The sequence below is a fragment of the Salvia hispanica genome, chromosome 4 (assembly GCF_029641045.1).
Source record: "Salvia hispanica isolate PSC_SH4W2 chromosome 4, Shi_PSC_v1, whole genome shotgun sequence".
Lineage (NCBI taxonomy): Eukaryota > Viridiplantae > Streptophyta > Magnoliopsida > Lamiales > Lamiaceae > Salvia > Salvia hispanica.
This window is the reverse complement of record NC_142695.1, coordinates 49,017,938-49,041,736: the sequence shown is the minus strand read 5'-3', so window position 1 is coordinate 49,041,736 and position 23,799 is coordinate 49,017,938. Positions and strand designations below refer to the sequence as shown.

General features: G+C 39.2%; 2 protein-coding genes across 4 annotated transcripts; one reads left to right on the top strand and one right to left on the bottom strand.

The window, feature by feature from the left end:
- The first annotated feature begins 10,853 nt into the window (after positions 1–10,853).
- Positions 10,854–14,482, top strand: LOC125196145 (protein EIN4-like). The gene is made up of 4 exons (XM_048094537.2): positions 10,854–11,201; positions 11,311–11,423; positions 11,761–13,635; positions 13,803–14,482. The coding sequence occupies exons 3-4, from the start codon at positions 11,881–11,883 to the stop codon at positions 14,346–14,348; spliced, it is 2,301 nt and encodes a 766-aa protein (XP_047950494.1). The 5' UTR covers positions 10,854–11,201; positions 11,311–11,423; positions 11,761–11,880; the 3' UTR covers positions 14,349–14,482.
- Positions 14,483–20,366: 5,884 nt separating this feature from the next.
- Positions 20,367–23,629, bottom strand: LOC125196867 (UPF0481 protein At3g47200-like). Of its 3 annotated transcripts, XM_089055958.1 has the most exons (4): positions 23,519–23,629; positions 23,373–23,403; positions 20,793–22,213; positions 20,367–20,683 (listed from the first exon to the last, which is right to left on the bottom strand). In XM_089055958.1, exons 3-4 carry the CDS (start codon positions 22,203–22,205, stop codon positions 20,675–20,677), a joined length of 1,422 nt encoding a protein of 473 aa, XP_088912084.1. In that variant the 5' UTR covers positions 22,206–22,213; positions 23,373–23,403; positions 23,519–23,629; the 3' UTR covers positions 20,367–20,674. The 3 variants fall into 3 exon arrangements, with proteins under 3 accessions (XP_088912084.1, XP_088912085.1, XP_088912086.1); XM_089055959.1 differs by lacking the exon at positions 23,373–23,403 and having other exon boundaries at positions 23,519–23,578; XM_089055960.1 differs by lacking the exons at positions 20,367–20,683; positions 23,519–23,629 and having other exon boundaries at positions 20,787–22,213; positions 23,373–23,511.
- Between the last annotated feature and the right edge of the window lie 170 nt (positions 23,630–23,799).

Below are 23,799 nucleotides of genomic sequence, written 5' to 3'. Positions count from 1 at the left end.
TTTAATATTCCAACACCCCCCCCCCCTAAACTTGATTTGTCATCCCGAGCAACATCCTGAACTTGATAAAGTCTTCGTACTTGAGGGGTTTTGTGAAAATATTGGCAACTTGATCTTGCGATTTCACATACTCGACTTGAATCTCTTGGTTTGCAATGCATTCTCTTACGGTAGCGGGTGTCGATATGCTTGCTTCGGTTGTGGAACACTGACTTCTTGGATAGTGCAATCGCCGACTTGTTATCCACACAAATAGTTGTTCGCTCCTTTTGTGGCCACCCGAGCTCCGACGTGTCATTCTTCTCTATGGCTTTGATCTCTCCATCCATCGCAACTCGCCAATTTTCTTTTGTTGTAGCTTCTTCTGGTCCACAATCAGCAGATAAGCAAAATAAGGTGAGATCTTCTAACCTTGGGGTGTCGTCATACACTTCGCCCAAACTTCGTGTGCGTTGTGTTGCTCTTTCATTCAAGAAAGATGGTGACGAGCCTCTGACAGCTGATGTGGGAGATGTAGGTGGAGTCGTTTGTTCTTGTTGTTCCTCTCCCGTCTGTTCACCTGTTCTTTGATCTCCAAACGTAGGTATGAAGGTGAAGTCATTGTTTGAGCCGAAATCCCATACTCCTTCTTCATCGAACTCCACGTCTCGGCTAATCATGGTTTTCTGTGAAGTTGGATCATATAACTTATAGCCTTTAGTGTTAGAGTCGTACCCGATGAAGATGTATGGTTTGCTTTTGTCATCGAGTTTACTCCTCGTCTGATCTGGTACATGTGCATAGGCTTTGCTCCCGAACACTCTTAAGTGGGCGATCACTGGCTTTCTCCCGCTCCAAGCTTCTTGAGGAATCATTCCCCATACACTTCTTGTTGGGGACCTGTTAGACAGGCACACGGCGCATGCCGCTGCTTCTGCCCAAAGCTCTTTCGGCAAATTCTTCGTCTTTAGCATGCTTCGTGTCATCTCAACGATGGTCCTGTTCTTTCATTCAGCCACTCCATTCTGCTGGGGGGATCTCGAAACTGTTAGCAGCTGTCGAATTTCGCTTTCTTTGCAAAATTCCAGAAACTCCTTGGATGTGAATTCTCCACTTCGGTCTGTCCTCATTGCTTTGATTTGTAGACCGTTTTCTTTCTCTACGGCCGCCTTGAACTTCTTGAATGCGTCAAATGCTTCTGATTTCTGCTTCAAGAAGTATACCCACGTTTTTCTTGAAAAACCATCAATGAAAAGTATGAAATAGTTATTTTTACCGAGGGAGGTTGGCTTGATTGGTCCACACACATCTGCATGGATTAACTCCAATGGCTTCTGAGCTCTCGAACTTGACTCCTTTGGGAACAACTTTCTGAATTGCTTCCCAACTAAGCATCCTTCACAGAGTTGATCGGGGTGCTCGATGGGTGGTAATCCTCGTACCATTTCTTTATTTGATAGCAATTTCAAGCTACCAAAATTCAGGTTCCCAAATCGGAAGATGTCATAGCCAATACTTATCTTTATAACATGCTTGAAGGCACTTCACCACATCATTTTGAACATTTAATTGAAACATCATATTCTTGGACATTGGCACTTTGGCAATTAAATCATTTTTGTCATCTCTTATTTTAAGGCTATAATCTTTCATGTGAATGTTATAACCTTTCTCTAAGAGTTGTCCAAGACTCAATATATTATTTCTCATATTGGGCACGTAATATACGTTAGAAATAAAATCATGAGCTCCATTCTTCAAACGAATTAGAATCTTGCCTTTTCCTTTAACTGGAATTTTAGATTCATCACCAAAGGAGACGTTACCACTTACTGATTTATCAAGCGCCACGAACATGCTCCTGTTCCCGCACATATGATTGCTCGCTCCCGTGTCGAGGTACCACATATCATCTTTTCTTCCAGCTTCTCCTTTATAAGCTAGAAGAATACATCCATTTTCTTCATTTTCTTCATTTGTATTTTCCACGTAATTGGTCTTCTCTTCAACTTTTGATTTTTTCTCTCTGCACTCGGAAGCATAGTGCCCATATCTATGACAATTATAACACTCTATTGAAGATTTATCGTACCTCGACTGTGGATTGCTCCTTCCTCATCCCATATTTGGGAACTCCTTTCTTTCTTCATTGTTTGAAAAATATCCTCGTCCACGTCCACGTCCACGAGCATATCCTCGACCACGACCACGACCACGATCTTGTCTTTGTCCACGACCTCTTCCTTGTGGGCCACCACCATTGTTCGAGCTTTCTTCTTTCTCCTTTGGGCTTACTTGCAACTTCAAAAGTTGCTCCACAATTTCTTGTTTCTTCTTTTGTTTCTCCTCATATGCTTGTAGCGAACCCAATAAGTGATCGATGGTCATTTCCTCCAAATCTTTTGTTTCTTCTATTGTAACTACTATGTGCTCAAAATTAGGGGTTAGAGAGCGTAATATTTTCTCCATGATTCTAACATCCTCCAATTTCTCACCATTTCTTTTCATTTGATTTGCCACCGCCAAGACTCTTGAAAAATAATCCGAAATTGATTCGGACTCTTTCATATGTAAAGATTCAAATCCACCTCTTAAAGTTTGGAGGCGTACCTTCTTTACTCGCTCCGCACCAACACACGAGATTTGGAGCTTCTTCCACGCTTCTTTGGCGGTGCTTGCACTCGAGATCTTCTCGAAATCATCGTCCCCTAGAGCTTGGTAGATGAGATAGAGAGCCTTCTTGTCTCTCTTTCTCGCATCTCGCAATCTATCCCTTTGTTGTTGGGATAGATCGGTCTCGTCTTGCGGCTCCTCGTAACCATTCTCCACGATCTCCCAAACGTCGTGGGCTCCTAATAACGCTTTCATCTTGATACTCCAATTATTGAAACTGCTCTTATTGAGCATGGGGACTGGGAACGACGACAAGTTAGTCATACTACAGGTAGGAACTTATGGCTCTGATACCACTTTGTTGGAAAAATATAAGATATATGTTGGAGGAGTAATTTAGTTTGGAGGAAATATTTGAGAGGAGAATGGGTGGAATATGTAGAAATGGTTTTAGGAGATGTTTTGATGTGGGGAAGAAAGGAACACTCAATTTCTCAAACTTTCTCAACTTCACAACTTCTTCCACTTATACAAAATGTTACAAATTTCTCATATTTCCCCTTCCTATTCTAGAATCATCTACTTCATAATTTTAGATTCTAAATATCTAGATTTTTATCTATAAAAATCTAGATATTTCTTATATAATATCTATTAATCTAGACTATTCTCCCAAAATATCTAGATATTCTCCTACTTAATACTTTTATATTCTAAATATCTATATTCTAGGGAATTCTATCTCTAGTTAATTCTACCAAAATATCTAGATATTCTCTCTCCCAATTCTAGATAATTCTACATAATATCTAGATATTTGTATAATAGGATTGCATTAGTGTGATAACTAATTTACAGTAATAACTAATAACTTTCAATGTTGTGTATTAAAATTATCAACACAAAGATATAATTATATTAATGCAACATGTAAATTTAAAATGTCAACACAAAGACATAAGTTTATCAACACAAGAAGATTGATAAATTTATGTCTTTATGTTGATGTTTTTAACATACAAAATTGATATTAGTTATTAGTTATTACCGTAACTTAGTTAGTATTTGCTCACACACCTTGTATTAATATCTAGATATTTACGAAATCAATTTTATATTTTAATATTCCAACGGAATCATGATTGTCATTTTTCCACAGATAAAAAAAATGTAACAGAAAATTGTAATCGTTGATTCAACAATTAATACTTGGCTCTAATGAATAAAAGAGAGAGTTGCAGTCATGTGCGCACTCCACCATTTGTATAGGTAATTAATTACCCTAATTAATACTACAATATATAAAGCCTGAGTAAACACTATCAATTGAATCGACGTGATTCAAGTATAAAAAGTAATGCATATTTGGGTTTTGATTGCAAAGGTAAGGGTTCCTATTTTTTTCAGAAAATTAGTCTCCTACTCTTAAATCCTCACATAAAAGGAAAAATAGTCATACGAATTTCAGTCACACCACCCGTTTTTTGTTGTTTTTTATAGAAAAAATCACATCCTCTACGCACATATTTTAAAAATCATTAAAATGTGGAAATATCTTGAAAATTATAAAACAATGATTTATCAATGAAACATAATTATGGCACCACACAAACTAGAAGCTGCATTTTTAGTAGTAGTATATTTTTAACATGATCCAAGACAATAAATATTATTGTTAGAACATATAAGATGCACCTCATTTATTTCGTTTGTTGCTTGAAGAAAAAAGTAAGACATTATTTATTACCCTTCTCTCATCAATCCTATTTGATTCTAGTTTGTGTTAATATCAGAAAGCATATGAATCGCAATAATTACTAATAAGTAGTCATTCAAGTTGTTTGATGCCAGCAAAAGTTTCATTAAAAAATCTTTACATTTTGGAGAAGAGTACAAACCCCCTTAGATATCATAGAAAAATGTATCTGAGTGCCAAGATTTTCTTGCCATTTCCTTTCTCTAAAATGTGGTAAAGTTTCTCAATACCATAAAAATGCAAAAGATTGTGCTGCATTTAGCTTAGATTTTATGAATGACTGGTGGCCAATAGCATCATCCCTACCCTTTCTACCTTTTAAGTCAATCTTTTCTTATGATATTTTTTTTAAAATTAATAACGTTCTATTTTAGATGCAGTACTGAGCTTGCATCATCTCTGTGAACATGGAATACTAAAACAAAAAATTCTAAAAATTGGAGTACAATTGTCCCTCCTAATTCTGAGCTAGATTCAACACTGGTTAATTTTTATCACGCAATTGGATGAAGATATTAGTACAAACTGATACCACTTCCCTTTTCCTTTTTTCAAGTGCAAGACATGATTCAAAATCTATTTGTTTGAATTATAGATCTAAGTCTTTCATATTTGACGTTTTATGATTTATATACTCTTTATGTCATTAACTTATTCAAAACTATGGTATACATTAAATTTATCAAAACCAAATCAGAAACTACCCAATAGGATAGTGATAAAATGCAAACTTATATATTATACAAACTCAAAACTCTTCAACACAACTTCAGCATAGTTTCAATACAATATCAACACAGTGTAAAATTTCAAGATTTTAATGTCAACACAGTATCAACACATTATCAACACAACATCAATCATTGACTACCGTTGAAATTCTGTTGACATTTTCCTATTGATGCTTTTTTGTGATCTGTTGATATTTTTTAATGGTCCAGATCATAGTTTTGAGTTTGTACAATATTTAGAGTTTTCATTTGATCACATGCCCTACCCAATACATATATAATTCTTCTCCCCAGATTCATTTTTCAAAGTCTGTATGTTTATTAATTTACAAGTAAATGTGTAGCAAAAATTAAAAGCATATTCAGTCTCAAAACGCGACTACGAAATTAATAAAACACATTAGTCATGTAGTTATTTTTCTTGAGTAATATTTTTCTACTTCACAAACATCATCTTCGATCGTGTCATTGTATTTCACTATAAAAAGGAAAAAAAAAAAGAAAAAAATCCGTGTCCACGCATTTCAGCGTCAATTAATTGGGCTTATCTATACTTCAAATTGGGCTAATGGAGCTATATTTCTGATGGGCTTCTGAATTAATTGATTTGTGATTTTGTAACATTGACACTCTTTTACTTAATTTAAAAACCATTGTTCTGCCCTTAGAGAAAAAAAGGTTAGTATTAATTTATATAACATCATTCTTCCATTAGAAAAAAAAAAAAAAAGGTTTCCCGGATAGTAATTAGAATTTTAAAATATTATGCTACTTGAGTAAATAATTTATAGAAAATTTGCCGTCTGCAAGTACAGATTTGGATCATATATCAAAGTTCAAACAGACATATATGGTCAAAAGTTGAGAGCTTGCACCAGCCGTCTCTTTCGTTTCTCACGCAGGGAACCAGCTACCTATGTATAATTTTAAAACCTTAACAATACACAAGTTATGTCTAAGATATGATACTTAAAAATTGCTTATTTGTGACACATATTTTCATTCTTTTCTCATTTTTCTAATTTGATTCATCCAAGTACAAGATTATAAAGTTGGAAACTAGCTCTCACTAATAAAACAAGAAGGGATCGAGCAAGTGATTTTGGTTTTTTAGCATTATATATTTATGACTCCAATCAAGCTATAGTGACCCAATCACTTTTGTTTGAACATGTATTCCATATATTTATAAATTAAATATTTTACATTAATTTTCATCATTATACATTAGATATCACATGATAATTTTATCTTTTGCAGTTTGATTAGTGCGTTGGGCTAGCCCAAACCCTAAATGTTTAGGATTATAGAACGCGATAAAATTTCAACCTGATTAATTGAAACTTGATTAGCCCAAAACCTGAGATGGGTTGAAAAGAAACTCGATGGGTTGACAAGTTGATATCCTTAATGATATGTAAATACTACTGCCTCTGTCCCTGAAAATTTGATACATATTACCATTTCGGTCCGTCCCTAAAAATTTGATACGCTTCACTTTTACCATTTTTTACCATATTCCACTAACTCATTCCTACTCACATTTTATTATAAAACTAATACTTTAAAAGTAGGACCCACATCCCACTAACTTTTTCAACTCACTTTCCATTACATTTCTTAAAACCCGTGTCGGGTCAAAGTGTAGCAAATTTTGGGGGACGGAGGTAGTAATATTTTGTATTTCCACAAAAACAAGAAAAAAAGGTACCCAGGCACGTTTTGGGACGTTTACAATAGGTGGGTTGATGAATTGAATGCAGTTGATGATCTCTTACAATTAATAACTTTGATACGCTGCATCTCTTGAATCCCTAAACCAGCCCATAAGAGAAGATTTTAATTATCACTGCTGTGCCACAGTTGTCTTCTTTAACTAATTTTAATCCAAAATATGTGGAACGACCAAGTCTTTGCATACATACCTATGGGTATGAGCTTAAAAGTAATACCACACCATGAGGCAATACCAACATTAAAACTAAAACCACATTGAATTAATTCACAATGGTATGCCGGCCAAGACGAATAAAACCAATAAAATACAACTTGTATGAAAGAAACAAGTGTTTCTGAAGATGAGTAAAGACGAAATACAAAAAAAAAACCAATTATCTTAAATTGAGTATCTTCTACTTAAATTCCATCCCTTTCCCTATCTCAACCCTATTTCACAAATAATATCCTGTCTTAGTAATTCCCAACCTATCTAAGACCATGGACCTAGAAAAGCATGGAGAGTGTGATGCATCGAAGAAAGAAGACGAGGAGGATGACAACGCGGGCGTGGGGAGGTCTTCTGCAAGCGCGGCTTCACCAACGCGCAAGCCCTAGGCGGCCACATGAACATCCACAGGAAAGACAAGGCCAAGGCCAAACCCAACTACAAGAATCAAGTTTTCGGAATGTCAAAAGAGAATCACTTGGATTCGAGGTTTGTATCAGTGAATGATCATCACCAGCAAATGTTAGGATATCAGATGTACTTGCCCTCATCAGACCCTAGTTTCCAAATTGGGAATTTCCATCTCCGCCTGCTGATGGAGAAGGAGGGGTCAGTGTGGAGGAGAATGGAGAGGATTTGGAGCTCCGCCTCGGCCACGACCCCTGATCGATCAAATGGATCTTAATGAAGTGATGGTGCATACAAAGTGAGTTTTATATTTATCTTGATTGTTTGTGTTTTGGGATATTTGCTAGAGGAATTTTATTGAAAAAGTTAAGTTCAATAAAAGGGAGAAGAGCCTAATTGCTTCTTCCTTAGTTGATCATTTCATTTGTTTCATCACTTATGAACTGTGGAGTCATTTCTTACTCTTTGCTTCCATTACTTTTGTAATACATACACATGATATATTGAAGATTTGTAATTAACTGGAACGCACAATTACTGGAAAAATGGCATGAATCACTCTGGGAAATATTGCCTGATTCATAGCTCCTTGTGGGATACTATAATATATCATAATTAATCAATTTCACTTTTTTTGGGTTTGGGAGATAATTGCGACTCTCTCCCTTTATTATTACTTTAAAAGAGACTTTACAATTATGAAAAACAGTATTTTCAAATAAATCGCGAACCTTTTACTTAATTGCTTTGTATATTAAAACCAATTTATAAAGGAAGACGCCATTAGAGCATCCGCAATGGTCGGCTAGTGACCGGCTAGTCGATTCGTCGCGCTAGCCGAACCATTGCAACCGGCAAGGGCGATTTCGGCGAGCGGATCGGCGTGGACTGGCCGATCGCTAGTCGCTGGCCGAAGCGCTAGCCGATCGGCTAGCCGCCATTGTGGAGGCCCGATCGGCCAGCGCCGATTTTCATTTTTTTTTTTTTAAATCATATATAAACGCGATTTTCGTTTCATTTTCACTTGCACCACTTGTTTTAACGAGTTTTCTCTCTCTCTAACTTTCTGTACAAGAGCATCATCGAGCGATGGATCACAACAACGAGTCCAGTCCGGCGACGAGCGGATCTCAGACTCCCACAGTACCCGTGGGATCTGGATGGGGGCAGATGGGCCCGGTGTTTAACATCCCTTGGAATCAGATGATGGGGATGATGGCTGGTGCGCCGGGGGGGGGAGGCGATGGGGGGCGAACCAGGGGGGTATGCCGTAGGGGATGCCGGGCGGCGAGCAGGGGAGTGGCGGGCAGTCAGCGCCCGGGTGGGGGGTATGCCCCAGATGCAGCAGCAGATGATGGGGATGATGTGGCAGGGGGGATGCCGCACGGTATGCATCCCGGGATGCCGGGGAGGGAGGGGTGCAGGGGTCACCGGGAGGGGACGCGGTATATCGGCCCTCGCTTGATTTATTGACGGCTTCGTCTCACACGTCGACCCTGGTGACGCAGTTCTCTGGCGATGACCTCATTGCATGATATGGGGATCGATCTCGAGGACGATGATACTCCCGTTCCAGCGACGCCGGCCGCGCCGAAGAAGAAGACGAGGGGGAAGGGGAAGGGCAAGGCGGTCGGCGAGTCATCGCAGCCCGCTGCCACTGGCCGGAGGAAGTGGACGGAGGATGAGTACGCCGGGGTGGCCAAGGGGTGGTTGGAGGTGTGCGACGATCCACTGGTTGCGAACAACCAGCGGGTCGTCAACATGTGGGCGAAGATCAGTGCTGCCTATAAGAGACACTGCCCGCACGGGAAGGACTTCAGCAACGAGGAGGTCCGGAAGGGGTGGGAGTGCACCAGGGCCGCGGTTGGCCGTTTTGCGAATTTGTACGCCAACGCCCTCCGTCAGCTCAGAAGTGGGCAGACTGAGGACGACGCTCGGAGGATAGCCGCGAGTCAGTTCCCCTTGGAGGGGAAGTATAAGGAGTTCACCTTCTGGGAGTGCTTCTTGTTGTTGAAGGACTCCGAGAAGTTCCGGGCGGGGTGCGACGCTGGGTGGCCGAAGAAGCAGCGACTTAACTATAGCGGCGACTACAGCGGCAGCAGCGGCGGATCCCACGACCTCCCCCCGGATGCTGAGGAGTTTCCATCCCCTCCTTCATTTACTGGTCGCCCCCGTCCGGTTGGACAGAAGCGGGCGCAGCGGGCTGCGAGGGGCGGACCCCCCCTATCGCCCCGCGAGGTCCAGTCCTCCGCCCTCCCAGCCGCCCCACTCGAGTACACTCTCCATTCGCGTAACCAAACGCGGGCTCAGATGTTACAGGTCTTCCGAGAGTGGAAGAACGCCGCTGACCCCACGGAGAAGAGGTTTCTTTACGAGATGCTCGAGAGCATGCGTGCTGATTTAGAGATCGCGAGGTCACGGCTGGGGGGTTCCGACGTGGGCTCAGATACCACGGGTGGCGGCAGCGGCGGCGGCGACGACGAGGACGACGGCGACGGCGATGAGGAGTAGAGAGTGGCGGGGCTCGTGTGTTGAAGCCATTTTTTTTAAAAAAAAAATCATGCACTTTTTTTTTAAATCTTTGTAATTTTTTTTAATGGAATGGATTATTTTTCCCGTATATATGTCGTAAATTTAATTCCGTATATCACAATTTTAATTCCGTAAATGTAGTATATTTTGAATTGTTTTTATTGCAGCCTATGGCTGGCCTAAATCTGACGTGGCAGGGGAGAGAATGGCTGGCCTATGGCTGGCCTAAGCACCATTGCTGCTCTTACAAAAATATAACTGATATTCTTAATTTTATAATTATTAAGTTAGTATTAAATATGTAATTAATGACATTAAGCTGTGCGCGCGCGGCCACAGGAGTCTTTTTCAAGTTAAGTATATGCATTTTCATTTACCAAATTAAAAAACAAACTGAAATTACAAATTGAATACTACTAATAGAAGTACTCCCTCCGTCCCGCTTAAGATGACACGTTTTCTTTTTTAGTTTGTCCCAGCTAAGATGATACGTTTCTTTTTTTTGATAACTTTCTCTCTCCAATTAATACACTCAATCACTTTTTCTCACTCCTATTAAAATATCCATCTTTCTTTATCTCTCTACTTTAATACTTACACACATCTTCTCTCTCCCCAATTAAACACTTTAACCAATAACTCCTAAAATCCTGTGCCGGCTAAGCTGGGACGGAGGGAGTAGTATACTGTAAAAAGAAATAAATATATCTTTTTATAGTTTTGCTAATATTATAAATGTACTTTTATTGGTTGGTAAGGATGGAACAAATAAAAAAAAGGAGTGCGTCTAAGTTCTCTTAATGTGAAACCCAGCGGGCCCCACCACCTCTCTCTAGATTTTCTCATCTCTCTCTCTCTAAACATATAAACATACGAAATATTCTCACTTTTCCTGCTATTCGTTTCCAGTTCATTTCTCCACCTGTTTTCGCTCCAGCCACTGCTGGGAACGAACTCCTCACGCATCTCTTTCTCTCCGCGATTTGCCTAACACTCCCATCTATGTCTCTCTCTTCAATTTTTCTTTCGAAATTTCCACATATAAGCACAAAATTTGGAACGAATTGATAGCCAACTTTTTCCAAAGTATCCTGGTGAACTTCCTGCCAATTAGACTACGTACAGATGCAAATGCGTGTAATGGAGCTTGATCCTGATTTTCTGCTTGCAAAATCTCTTCTGAGCGGCGGATTGTGCCGGTTGAAAAACAATTAGATGAAGCAGCATTTTGGCTGAGGTAGATCAAAATTTCAGCTTCTAATAGCTGGGCTGTTTTTGGCAACAAAATTTCCTCGGAAGCTCTCTTTTGAAGGATTTATCAATGGGCTTTTTGATTTCTTGAGCAGAAATTTAAGCTTTTGCTTCTGCTCGATGGTAGCAGCGAGACACAGATGAAGGTCTAAAATCCTTTTTCTATTTAATTGAAGAATAAGATCTAAAGGATAGTGTGATTTTCCAGGTACCAGTTGTTATTGATTTTACCGTATTTTTCTTTCGGAGTTTTCTGATATTTTTATCGGTCAGTTCAATTGGCATGATTCCAGATTTTTATTTCATTTTTTGGGGTGTGGGGGTGTTAATCTGGGGTCCTATTGGAAATTTGTTTATGTGATTAGTTCAATTACAGTTCTGAATCCCAGAAATTGAATATTATAATCGCCCTTTTTGGAAGTTATAGGCTGGTTGGCGGGTCAGATCTTTTTTTGTCTGCATTTGGTTGAATTCTGGGTTGAATAATATATGTAATCTTGTATATCTATTTATGGGTTTTGATTCGATTGAATATTTTCCGTCAGGAAATGAATGCCCGCGGTTTTGTTGTGAGATTGTGATAGGAGTGGTCCATTTGTGTATCTAGTTGCATTGGGAGCCTAAATGAGATAAATGGATTGAAGCATCAAAATTCGTTGGATGCAATGTTCAAGACATTTGCATCTGCGTTGCTGGTGTTGTTGTTTTTGTTGTCGTTGTCTGTTTGCGTCTCGGCTGCAGACAATGAGTACCACTGCAGCTGTGACGAGGAGGGTTTTTGGAGCGTTGAGAACATCTTGGAGTGCCAAAAAGTCAGTGATTTCTTGATCGCAGTGGCCTACTTCTCCATCCCTATTGAGCTGCTTTACTTCCTTAGTTGCTCCAACATTCCTTTCAAATGGGTGCTGATTCAGTTCATCGCGTTCATTGTCCTGTGTGGGATGACTCATTTGCTGAATGGTTGGACGTACGGACCTCACACCTTTCAACTCATGCTTGCTCTCACCATTTTCAAGTGTCTCACTGCCCTTGTTTCGTTTGCAACGGCTATAACCCTCTTCACCCTCATCCCGTTGCTGCTAAAGGTGAAGGTGAGGGAGATCATGCTGAAGAAGAAGACTTGGGATCTTGACCGGGAAGTTGGGATTATCAAGAAGCAGAAGGAGGCTGGCTTGCATGTTAGGATGCTAACACATGAGATCCGCAAGTATCTTGATCGCCATACTATTTTGTACACGACTCTTGTTGAGCTGTCAAAGACTCTGGATTTGAAGAACTGCGTTGTTTGGATGCCAAACACGGGTAGAACGGAGATAACTTTAACACATGAGTTGAGAGAGCATAACTACCCAAACGCATATACCTCAGTCATCCCTACTAGTGAGCCTGATGTGAGAGAGATCAAGGGAAGTGAACGGGTGAAAATACTTGATCCCGAATCACCCCTTTCTCTTGCAAGCAGTAGGGAAGTTGGTGAGCCGGGATCTGTGGCTGCGATTAGGGTGCCAATGCTGAGGGTTTCCAATTTCAAAGGTGGCACTCCTGAGATGGTTCCCGCCTGTTATGCCATACTCGTGTTGGTCCTTCCCGATGGGAAGGGTAGAACGTGGAGCAAACAGGAACTCGAGATAGTAGAGGTGGTTGCTGATCAAGTTGCTGTGGCTCTATCCCATGCAGCTATTCTTGAAGAATCTCAACTCATGAGAGACAAGCTTGTGGAACAAAATCGAGCGCTGGAGCAGGCCAAACAGGATGCACTAATGGCAAGTCAGGCACGCAATGCATTTCAAATGGTGATGAGTAATGGATTAAGAAGGCCAATGCATTCAATTCTTGGCCTGCTCTCAGTGTTGCAGGATGAACAGCTTAGTGAGGAGCAGCTTCTTCTCATTGACACAACATTCAAGACTGGTAACGTTCTTTCAACACTGATAAATGATGTCATGGACACTGCAGCGAAGGACAATAGGAGATTCCCCTTGGATATGAAGCCCTTTAAACTGCATTCTATGATTAAAGAAGCTGCTTGCCTCTCCAAATGCCTATGTGCTCATAGGGGATATAATTTTGTTATTGAAGTGGATAAGTCGTTGCCAAATTATGTGATAGGTGATGAGAGAAGAGTGTTTCAGGTGATTTTGCATATGGTTGGTAATCTGTTGAATGCAAACAGAGGAGGTGGTTTTCTTTTGTTACGAGTGTATTCAGCAAGTGGGAGTCAGGTGTGGAATGAGCAGAGACGAGGGCAATGGAGGTCGAATTCATCAGATGGATATGCTTATGTTAGGCTTGAAGCCGGTATTTGCCATACCGGTTCCCAAGAAGCCAACAGTTCTTCTATGATCCAGTACAGTAGGCAGAGATGCTCTGGTGGAGGCGAGGAAACCATGAGCTTTAACGTATGCAAAAAACTTGTTCAGGTATGCACTCAGCCTCTTTACTTTATGAGCAAATGTTCGGATCCTCTGTTGAAATTCATGAAATTGGGATGTATAGATGGTTATTAAGTTTATGTAAAATGTGTTAGATTTCTAGAGTTTTGTTGATTCGTGGCCAGAATATTTTCTTAATCTAATTACTGAAACAGCTGATGCAAGGAGACATCTGGATGATATCAAATCCGGAGGGCTTCGATCAGAGTGTGGCTCTCGTCTTGCGCTTCCAGGCCCGGGCATCCATTGCAAGAGGCATATTAGAAAATGAACAATCTATGCAGCGCATGCAATCTAACTCTGCCTTCAGAGGTCTGAAAGTTCTCTTAGCCGATGCTGATGATGTGAACAGAGCCGTGACGAGGAAGTTGCTGGAGAAGCTGGGATGCGTCGTGTCTGCAGTCTCATCTGGATACGAATGCCTCAGTGCTCTTGGTCTGTCTGCGTCCTCACTCCAACTCGTGCTTCTGGACCTTCACCTTCCCGACTTGGATGGCTTCGAAGTCGCCATGAAGTTACGCAAGTTCAGGAGCCGGAACTGGCTGCTGATCGTGGCCTTGACCGCGAGCGACGACGAAGAGACGAGGGAGAAGTGCTTGCAGGTTGGAATGAATGGTGTTTTTGCAAAACCAGGTTCGTTGCAAGATATTGCTTATGAGCTCGAGGCTATTTTGCTGCAGGCGAATAGACTATATTCCTAGATATTGTTAGTTGATTGAATGAACTAAATTAATTATGCCTTGTTAGAATAAAATCAAAGGCACATTTATTTGTCTGAATCTGATCGGTAGCTATTAGTATTACACAAAAAGTATACAAAAAATCTTCTTTTGTATTGCATTAGTGTTCAAAGCTTGGTTAGCTTAATGAGTATTTTACAATTAAATTCAGCTTTTAAAACATTGCAACATCACAACTCAATTGGTAAAATATTTCATTTTAAGAAAATGAAATATTAATACTAATATAAATATATGGTGTGTGTGTGTGTGTGTGTGTGAGCATGTGGTCTGTGTTGGAAGGAATGTTATTATAGGTTGAGAAGTTATTTTGAAATAGATTCGAAGCATGTCTTTTATTAGAAGCATGTGTATTATATTAGGTGGGAACATGCATGAACTTGAGCAACGTATGTATGTAGACACTTTGTTCATTTCCTTTTCCCACTTGGGCCCCTATATATCTCTTATCTTGACCTACACAATTGTTTTCTCAAATAAATATTATTTTATTCACACTTTCTAAGAAGAGAGAATCGCACACGTTTGATGCATAGATATGTAAAGAATATTGTGGATCGGATCCAAATCTAGTTAATCAACATTATCCAAATCGGTTCTTGGCGTATGCTCAATGCCTTTTTAGGAAAATTAATCTTATACTACTCATATATATAGTATAAACACAAGGTTGATCAGTTATTATATTTACTTGTGACTAGATGCTATGTCTAATTTTATGTTTTAAACAGCTTTTGACAATGTATCTTAGCTTGTCTTCAAATAGTAAGGATTAATTCAAAAATAACAATGTAGAAAAGTAATTGTTGCCTTGAATAAATTTTGCAATGGATAATGTAAATTAGGAGTTTGTGGGAACTTCTTTAAGTATTCTGATTAGAATCAATGATGAGCTGTCAATCTCTCATTGCTGGCTGCATGAGACTGGTCGGTGGATTGTCTACTTTTGTTCAACTTATACTTCCATTTTGATTAGGTGTCTTACATCACTTGTCCATCAAATTTAACATCACTACAATAATGTTTCTAAATGCTAATGTACCTATTAATCCAATGTAACAATGCAGTCTTTTCAAGGGCTGCATTTATTATCTATAGCTTAGTATGATTTGAATTATACAAGTTGATGTAATCGTTGAGAGGGACAGGGGAGCATCTGCACATTATTGTGTTGCAATTTTTTGCTTATGTTTTAGGGTAACATAAACAACCAAATTTTGTACAATCAAAACAAGATTATATTAGTAATTTTGATGTATTAATTAAATATTAAAATAATAAATATAGATGGTTAACAAATTAAAAACACTTTATTAGTTTTTGGCTTCATTTTCAATTTTTTATTTTTATATTTGAATTATTTCTCCTTTTTAATCTTGCTTTCAACAGTAAAAAGAGTTTGTGCCCAAGGGCTCTGAATTTGATATGAAAATTAAATTATAACCACAAAGAAAGCTCACATGCTTTGCTTATCTAGTGGAGTATTCATCTCCATATGTAATTATGAAACTGTATTGTGAGATTCATAAGTCAACATCTTAGATTTGAGGGCTATTCAAAATGCCACCTTCCATTTTGAAAAAATAGAGCAACTAGCAATGGAAATTTAAAGGTTGCATTGAAGTGTTCTTGAACTCATAAACTTTGTCTTCAGTATTAATCAGGCTATCGTTAGGCCAACGCATATCTATTAAGAAGTAAGTTGTGGAGTGTGACTCGCGTCGAAATTGTGTGTGACGCATTCATACTTTATATGTGTAGGTTTGATAAGTTTCGAAGGCAAGTACAAGTAGGCGGCATTACTAAAAATAACTCAGGGTGTTCGGTTTGCAAGATTGTATCCGAGATTAAATTTGTAGTGTGTTTGGTTCATAAGAATCAACCCCACAACTTAATCCTAGATGGATAATCATGGGATAATTAGTCATAGCTAATCTCCTATGACTAAAATAATCTCACAACTCAATCCTAAATTGTATCTTGGTATTATTTTATCTTGATAACCGAACACCACCTTCATGTATACCTATATCCAAGTAGTCAATTGATTGTCGTAGGTGGTTCGCGAAATTGGGTTACCAAATTTTTGTGTCATTTTCTTGATTTGTTTTTATTTATGTTTGTGAGATTTTTTCGGATTGTGTGAGATTGTTTCGATTTAGCGAAGCATATTCGGCTGAATTGATATTTGGAACTCTAAAGTGTGCAGGCCGAATATCATATTGTCTGAAGCCCATATAATAGTATATTAATTTATTATACAGATTAATTTTGTAATCTTCTATTTATGATAATTTAGTACTAGTCTTGACTCTCTTACAAATATGCGCAAAGCTTGCCAAATTGATTAGAGAATGGTTATAGTTGATATCGTTTCTCTACTAGATAGCTCGTTCGATAAACTGATCAATGTCTAAATTCATCTCGACTGACCAAACAATAAATACATTTTTTATAAAGTACTCCCAATTTAAACCACAATTGAATAGCCTAATTATCAATTATTTTAGTTTCAGATCTAACACTAGCCACACCCAATTTCAACCGCTGATACAATATCATTCCATTTTCAGAAAGAATCTCAACAAAAATCTGAGTTCTGGTAACTTATAAAGTTAAAGTAATAAGGCTCCATTTGATAGATGAATCCAAGATAGAATTAGATACTACAAAACACATCATACACAATTTAAATAAAAGTTTGAACAATATGAAGAAGGTGAATGAAATGTTAAAGGTAAACATCATCAGAACTTGATTAAGTGACATGGGATAGAGTAGCACATAGTGTAAGAGTTTATGGACATGAATATATGTCATTAGGGCATCCGCATCGCAGACGCGATGCTGTCTCGGTCTGGTCTCGACGAGACGAGACATCTCGTCGCGCGACGCGTGCCGGCGAGGCCAGCCTCGAGCTGGCGAGACGACGCGCGCGCCCCACGTGGCGCGCGCTGGAGGATGGCGTGACGCTCACTCGCCGGCCCGCGAGTGAGCGTCGAAATTATGACGTAATAATTTATTTATTTTTTTATAAATTCAAAAAATTCAAATTTAAGAAAAAAATAAAATTAAACGGTCAAATGACCGTTGTATCAAACGATCGAATTTTTAAATTTTTTTTTCTTTTCTTTTATTATTCTATAAATATACTCCAAACTCCATTCACCATTTTACACACAAACACTACTCTCATTTCTCTTCCATTCACTACACTCATCTATTCCTTTATCTCCAATTGTTGAAAAAATGTCCGGCGATGGAAACTCCTGCGGCGGCGGCTCCGGCGGCGGCGACGGCGACTCCGGCAGGCGGCGCTCGGGCAGGTTCGACTTGAACTCGTTCGACGATTGGCCGAGCATGTACAACTTTTTGGGTACTCCCGATTCGTTGCCGAGCACCCAAGCCTCGACCACTCCGCCGGCGTACCAAACACCACATTTTGATGTGGATGCATACTACCGTCCCTCCCTCCCCCAGAGGTACGGGCAATCGCCAGGATTATCCCAAATTTCGGAGAATTTTTTGCCGCCTGAACGCACTTTGCCTGACTGGCCAATAGGTGGAGGCTCCGTCGGCAGGATCGGCGTCAATGCCGAGGAGGAAGAGGAGGACCACGAGGTTGTGGGGGACGGCAGTCGTCATCCATACAGCCAAAACGAGACGTTGGCTCTGTACGACGCTTGGATCAGCATCTCGTACGATCCTATCGTCGGGAATCAACAAACCAAAGAGTGTTTTTGGAAAAAAGTCACCGAAGTTTACAACGCACGAAAGCCGAAGAACACCTTTGCCCGCAACGTGAAGATGCTCCGCAGTCATTGGGACCGATGCGACAAAGATGTCAAAAATTTTTGCACGATATTCAGGGCAGAAGAGGCGAATTATCAAATCGGAGCCAGTGGAGCCGACATCCTAAGAGCGGCGTTGCGGGTCTTCAAAGACGACGTCGGTAAAGATTTCAATTTTGTCGATGTTTGGTCGCAAGTCCACCACCTTGAAAGGTGGGATGGCAGTGTCGAGTCGGGCTCGAAACGCACGAAGCACATGGCGCGTGGCCACTACTCGTCTAGTGATGGCGGTGAAGGCAACACCTCACGTGAGGGCACGCCAACCGATGATGCAGGGGGGTCTTCTTCCGGTGCACGACGTCGGCCGCAAGAGACCAAGGCGGCGAAGGCGGCGAGAACAAGGGGGAGAGGGAGAGGGAGGGGGAGGGGCCGCGGCGAATCAAGCCAGGCGGGCTCGGGCTCGGGCTCCGGCACGGGCACGGGCACGGGCTACAATAGCCTAATGTCCATGTACCTGGTCGCCACGATGGCTGACACGATGAATCCTCGCCAATTTGAAGCCCATATGGACGGAATTGAGCATCTGAGAGCTCAACTTGGTATTCGAGATCGATCTAACTTGGGTGCACCGCCGACTTCGGGGGATGATTCGCCGGCGGAGTAGTTTTTATAGTTTAATTTAGAGTATTTTAATTATGTATTTTTTTAATTTTAGGATTTTAAACTATGTATTTTTTTTATTTTTTAGGTTTTTAAATTGTAATTTTTATTTTATTTAATGAAGTGTGTTTTTATTAATTGAATTTGTTGGAATTAAAAATAAAAAATGAAATTGAATGAATAGTTAAGATATGGTTAAGAGATGGAGGGATGCATGTGCTGTCTCTTAGTTAAGAGATGAGCTGAAAAGTACAGTGGGGCCTATGAATAATTAATAGACGTGACGGTTAAGAGACGGATAAGAGACAAGGATGCGGATGGCCTTAAAGGAATGGTCTGAAAATGTGACTGCTGATGTGAAACTATACCTGCAGAATTGAACAGACTATTTGCACTACTAAAATACTCCCTCCGTCCCACATTTGGAGTCACTTATTGTTATGGCTCGAATTTTAAGAAAGAGTTGTAGTGTGTAATAAATGAAGTGAGATGGTGGAGTGTGTAATAAATGAAGTGAGATGATGGAGTTGGTTGAAGGTGGGTTCCTTTTGACTTTTGATTTTTGTTTTAATTTATTTTAATGTGGATAATGACATCTTTATGTAATTTTAATGAAGAATGAGGTAAAATGGTATGACCAAATATGAAAAATTCTAAAAGTGACTCTTAAACTGAGACGGACTTTTATGGCAAAAAATAATTCTTAATCTGAGACGGAGGGAATAATCGTTCTCATGAGCATTTGTTTCTCAGCATCATTCTCCGTCTAAAACCAACCGACATTCAACTGGTGACAGTAACTCTTACTATACTCAATCAACAAGTAGGTTATTAAAATAGAAATCATTCACTTCAGTTAAAAATCCTCTGTGCCACTTGTTCACTCTGACCAAATTAACTTATTCACGATGATGACATGCTCAACAAGTAGATGAACATCACCTGAAGTGTTTATGAACCTATCCATTAGCATCGCATAACTTGTAGTAATGTTCTTGGAAGAGTACCATAATAGCCCTAAGATTCTGCAATAATGTCTCAGTTCCGGAATCTTAGGGCTATTATGGTACCATCATAACACCCATGAACAAAACTTTCTTCCTTTGCTGCTATAGACTCTAGGCCAATTCCATATCTGGTTACAAACAAATGCATGAATCTCAGTTTTTAAGGTTCCAATTGACCACTTGACACTAACCGAGGAGTAAAGGCTCCTTCATTTTCTTTCCGGTGTGTCTGAGAAACTTCAGAGATAGATGCTGTATAGGAATATGGAGGAGCTGCAGACAACTTATCAATTTTTTTTTATCAAACGGATCTATTAATATTTCAACTACTAGTTGAGTATGCGATCCTTGATTGACAGATTTCATCTTCCTGATTATGGGATCTGTCAGAATTTGTAGAAAGGAAACTTATAGACAACAACAATGCAAATGAACAATTCCAACCTCAGAATCAAACAATATACAAATCCCTCAATAAACATCAGCATCCAACTTTAAAATCAACAAGAAGAGCATGCATGTATTCAAAATGTGCACTACTCATTTCCAAAACATGGTACACGTGGTTCGAATGCATAACTTTAGACCATTCACATTCTTAAAAAAGTCCTAGATAAGAGAAGATGACTGGAAAACACCCTGCTAAATTGAAATATATATGCAGTATTTTAACTAATTGCAACAGATTTCAATATATATAGGGTTATTGATTTTGGAAAGATAAAATTAACACAAGATCCTTATACGGCTGTGGTGGACTGCATTCTCCAGCTAGTTCGCCGGACATCGTGGATTAGAAGAAGATGGCAGCAGGGTGGTGGAGAAGAACTCATAAAACCTAAACAAAAAATAAGTGACAGGGGATGATAGAGCAGCACTAGTGTAAAAATAATAAAATGCAATCATAATTGAATAGTGTGAACATGTGATTGGATGTGAAACTATACCTGGAGAATTGAACAGACTGTTTGTATTATGGTAAGAATGAGCAACACAACTGCAGCGCCAACAGATAAGCAGGACCAAGGGTTCTTGAAATAATCGCGTCCCAGCGTCTTTTTCCATCCGTCCCATTTGCCTCTCAGCATCATTCTCCATCTAAACCAACAGGCTTTCCACTGGTGATACGTACCATTGTTGTAGTCCTTCAAATCTCCACAGAGATCAGCAAAATAGAAATCGTTTACTTCAGTCAAAACTCCTTCGTGCAGATTATTGAAAAGGTCTGCTACTTTACGACTCCGAACTGGTTTATCGAATTTTTTCTCGATAATGCCATGCTTAACAAGTAGATCAACATCACCTGAAGTGTTTATGAACCTATCCATGAGCATTACATAACTTGTTATGTTCTTGGAAAAGTATCCATAATAGCCCAAGTGTTCAAAGGCTACAAGATTCCGGAAGAATGTCTCAGTCGATTCATTTACTGTCAATTTGGGGATGGTCAACACACCTGTGTTTTTATCAAAGAAAACATCAAACAAACAACTTTCATCCCCACGATGAAGCTTGACTCCAGCATTGACAAGCTCTCCTACAGTGCGATCGTATTCAAACTTCTTAGATGCCAATTGCATTTTTATTCCCTTATCCTGGGAAGCCGCATGTTTCTCTGTCGGAGCATGGAGAAACAGTAGGAACTCAACAAAATGCCTAGCCTGATAACAACGGGCTGTCAATGGTAGCTTGCTCGTATTACCAATGTTCTTGAAGAACTTGTGAGCAAGATCATAGATGGTGACCATGGTGCCTCCATTCATGAATGAAAGATCTACGAAATTCAATAGGCTCGCCATTATTCTTATAGGTAGCTGATTCTCTAGCAACAACATATCATGCATTAAGTCATTGAGCATCCAGGGAATGCCAAATATTTTCTCTCCTTCCCTCAGCTGAATGAAATAGGTTTCCAGGAAAAGTTCAACAATGAATATTCCATCCAACACAATCACTTCAGCAAGTTGCTTAGGAAGAAGCCTAACTGTACCCTCATAACATCCACGAACAAAACTTTCTTCCTTTGCTGCAAATTTGGCTATGGTATGTAGGCCAATTCCAAATCTGGTCAAGAACTTGTGTGTGGATCTCAACTTAAAAGCTTCCATGCCATGAAGTTTTGATCCATTATGATGTAATGGACCAATTGACACCAATTTAGGAGTATAGGCTTCTACATTTTTTTCCCAGAGTGTCTGAGAAACGTTATAGATGGATGCAGCATAGGAATATGAAGGATCTGCAGACAACTTATCAAACTTTTTATCAAAGGATGATGCTAGCATCTCAGCTAGTAGAGTTTGTGATCCTTCATTCACAGATTTCATCTCAGTTTGTGATCCTTTATTGACAGATTTCATCTCCTGACCTGTCAGAATTTGTAGAGGCCACAATCAAATACAACTAAAATATACGAACTTTATTTTTACTTTTCTAGTTATTCAAAAACCAAGCAGTTACTTTGTTTGGATAAAATGTTTTTGGAATCTCTACAACAAAATTCTGGTTGTACATTCCTTTGAAGAAAGGTTCACTTTGAACAACTGTATAGACAATATTACAAATAAATGAATTCTATGTATATGAATACATGGAAAAGGTAAAAACTGTAATCAGAACTTAGTTACTACTCATATAGTTAGTTGAGGCATGGGCAGATCTACCTTCGGGGTGGGTGAGGCATTTGCCCCTCATATTTTTCCCCACACATATATACTTGTTGAAAATAGCGTGTGATTGAACTATCAAGAACGAGCGTTTGTGATGGAGAGAAGAGATGCTTTTGAGAGAGAAAACCGAAATCTTTATTGAATATCAGAGGAAGATTTACAGGTCTTGATTACTCTCAAGTGAATGTGCTAACACAACTACTTATACAATCAAAGAAGAAAAGCAAGTGAAGAGCTTCACTCAAGAAACGGTTATAACTACCTAACGGCTAGTAGCTCAACTAATTTTTGAGCTTCTTGCTTTGATGTTGTGTTCCCTACCTCAAGCTTCCATGCACCCTCATTGCAATGCTCAGCCACATCTTACAACAATACTAATCCAATATAAATTTTATTTCTTTTAATTTCTCACAAAATGCCCTTCCTCAATTTCTTAAAAAAATTTCATATATAAATTTGCCCCCTTCCTACAAAGCAACTCAGTTGATAACGTAGAAAGTTAATATATTTTAAATGATCTTATAATCAACAATCAATTTAGAAATATAATCGTACTACGATTTGTTATTCCCAGCATAAACCTTTCCAAATTCATCTAATTAACTACGATTCTCTCTTTCCAAACCACAATTGTCTCTTTAAGTTCAATTATCTAAACCCTTTGACAACTTAACATTTTTTTTGACGTGTATGAAAGAAATCAAATGCGGTTAGCTTCATGTCATTGTAAACTGAGCAAGTGAAAATCAATTGAAATTTTAAGTAAGAGACAGAACACAAATTGAAATCCAGCTAGTCATGATTTTTACCCTGAAACTCAAATTAACTCAATTATTAAGCATAGTAAATAGGGCTCACCTCAGAAACAGGATCCAAGTAGTTGGTTAATCTATAGCAACAAAGAAATATAAAGAGCATAAGAAGAGGAGAATCAAATTGAGGTAATCTAGATGAACGAACCAGTTATGAGTATGACTACTAGCATTGACAAGGAAAAAACAAACCTTCAGCTCAAAAATGTTGCTCAAGAATCCAGTATTGGCCCCTCAAACTACGGAAGTGGACAGGTTGAGTCCCATTAATGCACAACAACTCTATTGACTATGATGGAGCAGGCGTCTGCGTCTATTCAATTTTTAGTACGGAGTACTTCATTTTTGTAGGCACGTACATTTACTGTTTTGTAGAATTGTGATTCATAGACTGCCTAAACTGTCTTGTTTTTTTTTAATTTTTACAGGGTTTTCATTTTCTACCATGGAAACAACACCATCTATAGTGGACT

What these genes read in the sequence shown, in the direction of transcription:
- LOC125196145 (XM_048094537.2), top strand. Translation starts at nt 11,881, where the DNA reads ATGTTCAAGACATTTGCATCTGCGTTGCTGGTGTTGTTGTTTTTGTTG. An exon ending in TATGCAAAAAACTTGTTCAG is followed by an intron (nt 13,636 to 13,802) that starts GTATGCACTCAG and finishes TTACTGAAACAG; the next exon opens with CTGATGCAAGGAGACATCTG.
- LOC125196867 (XM_089055958.1), bottom strand. Translation starts at nt 22,205, where the DNA reads ATGAAATCTGTCAATAAAGGATCACAAACTGAGATGAAATCTGTGAAT.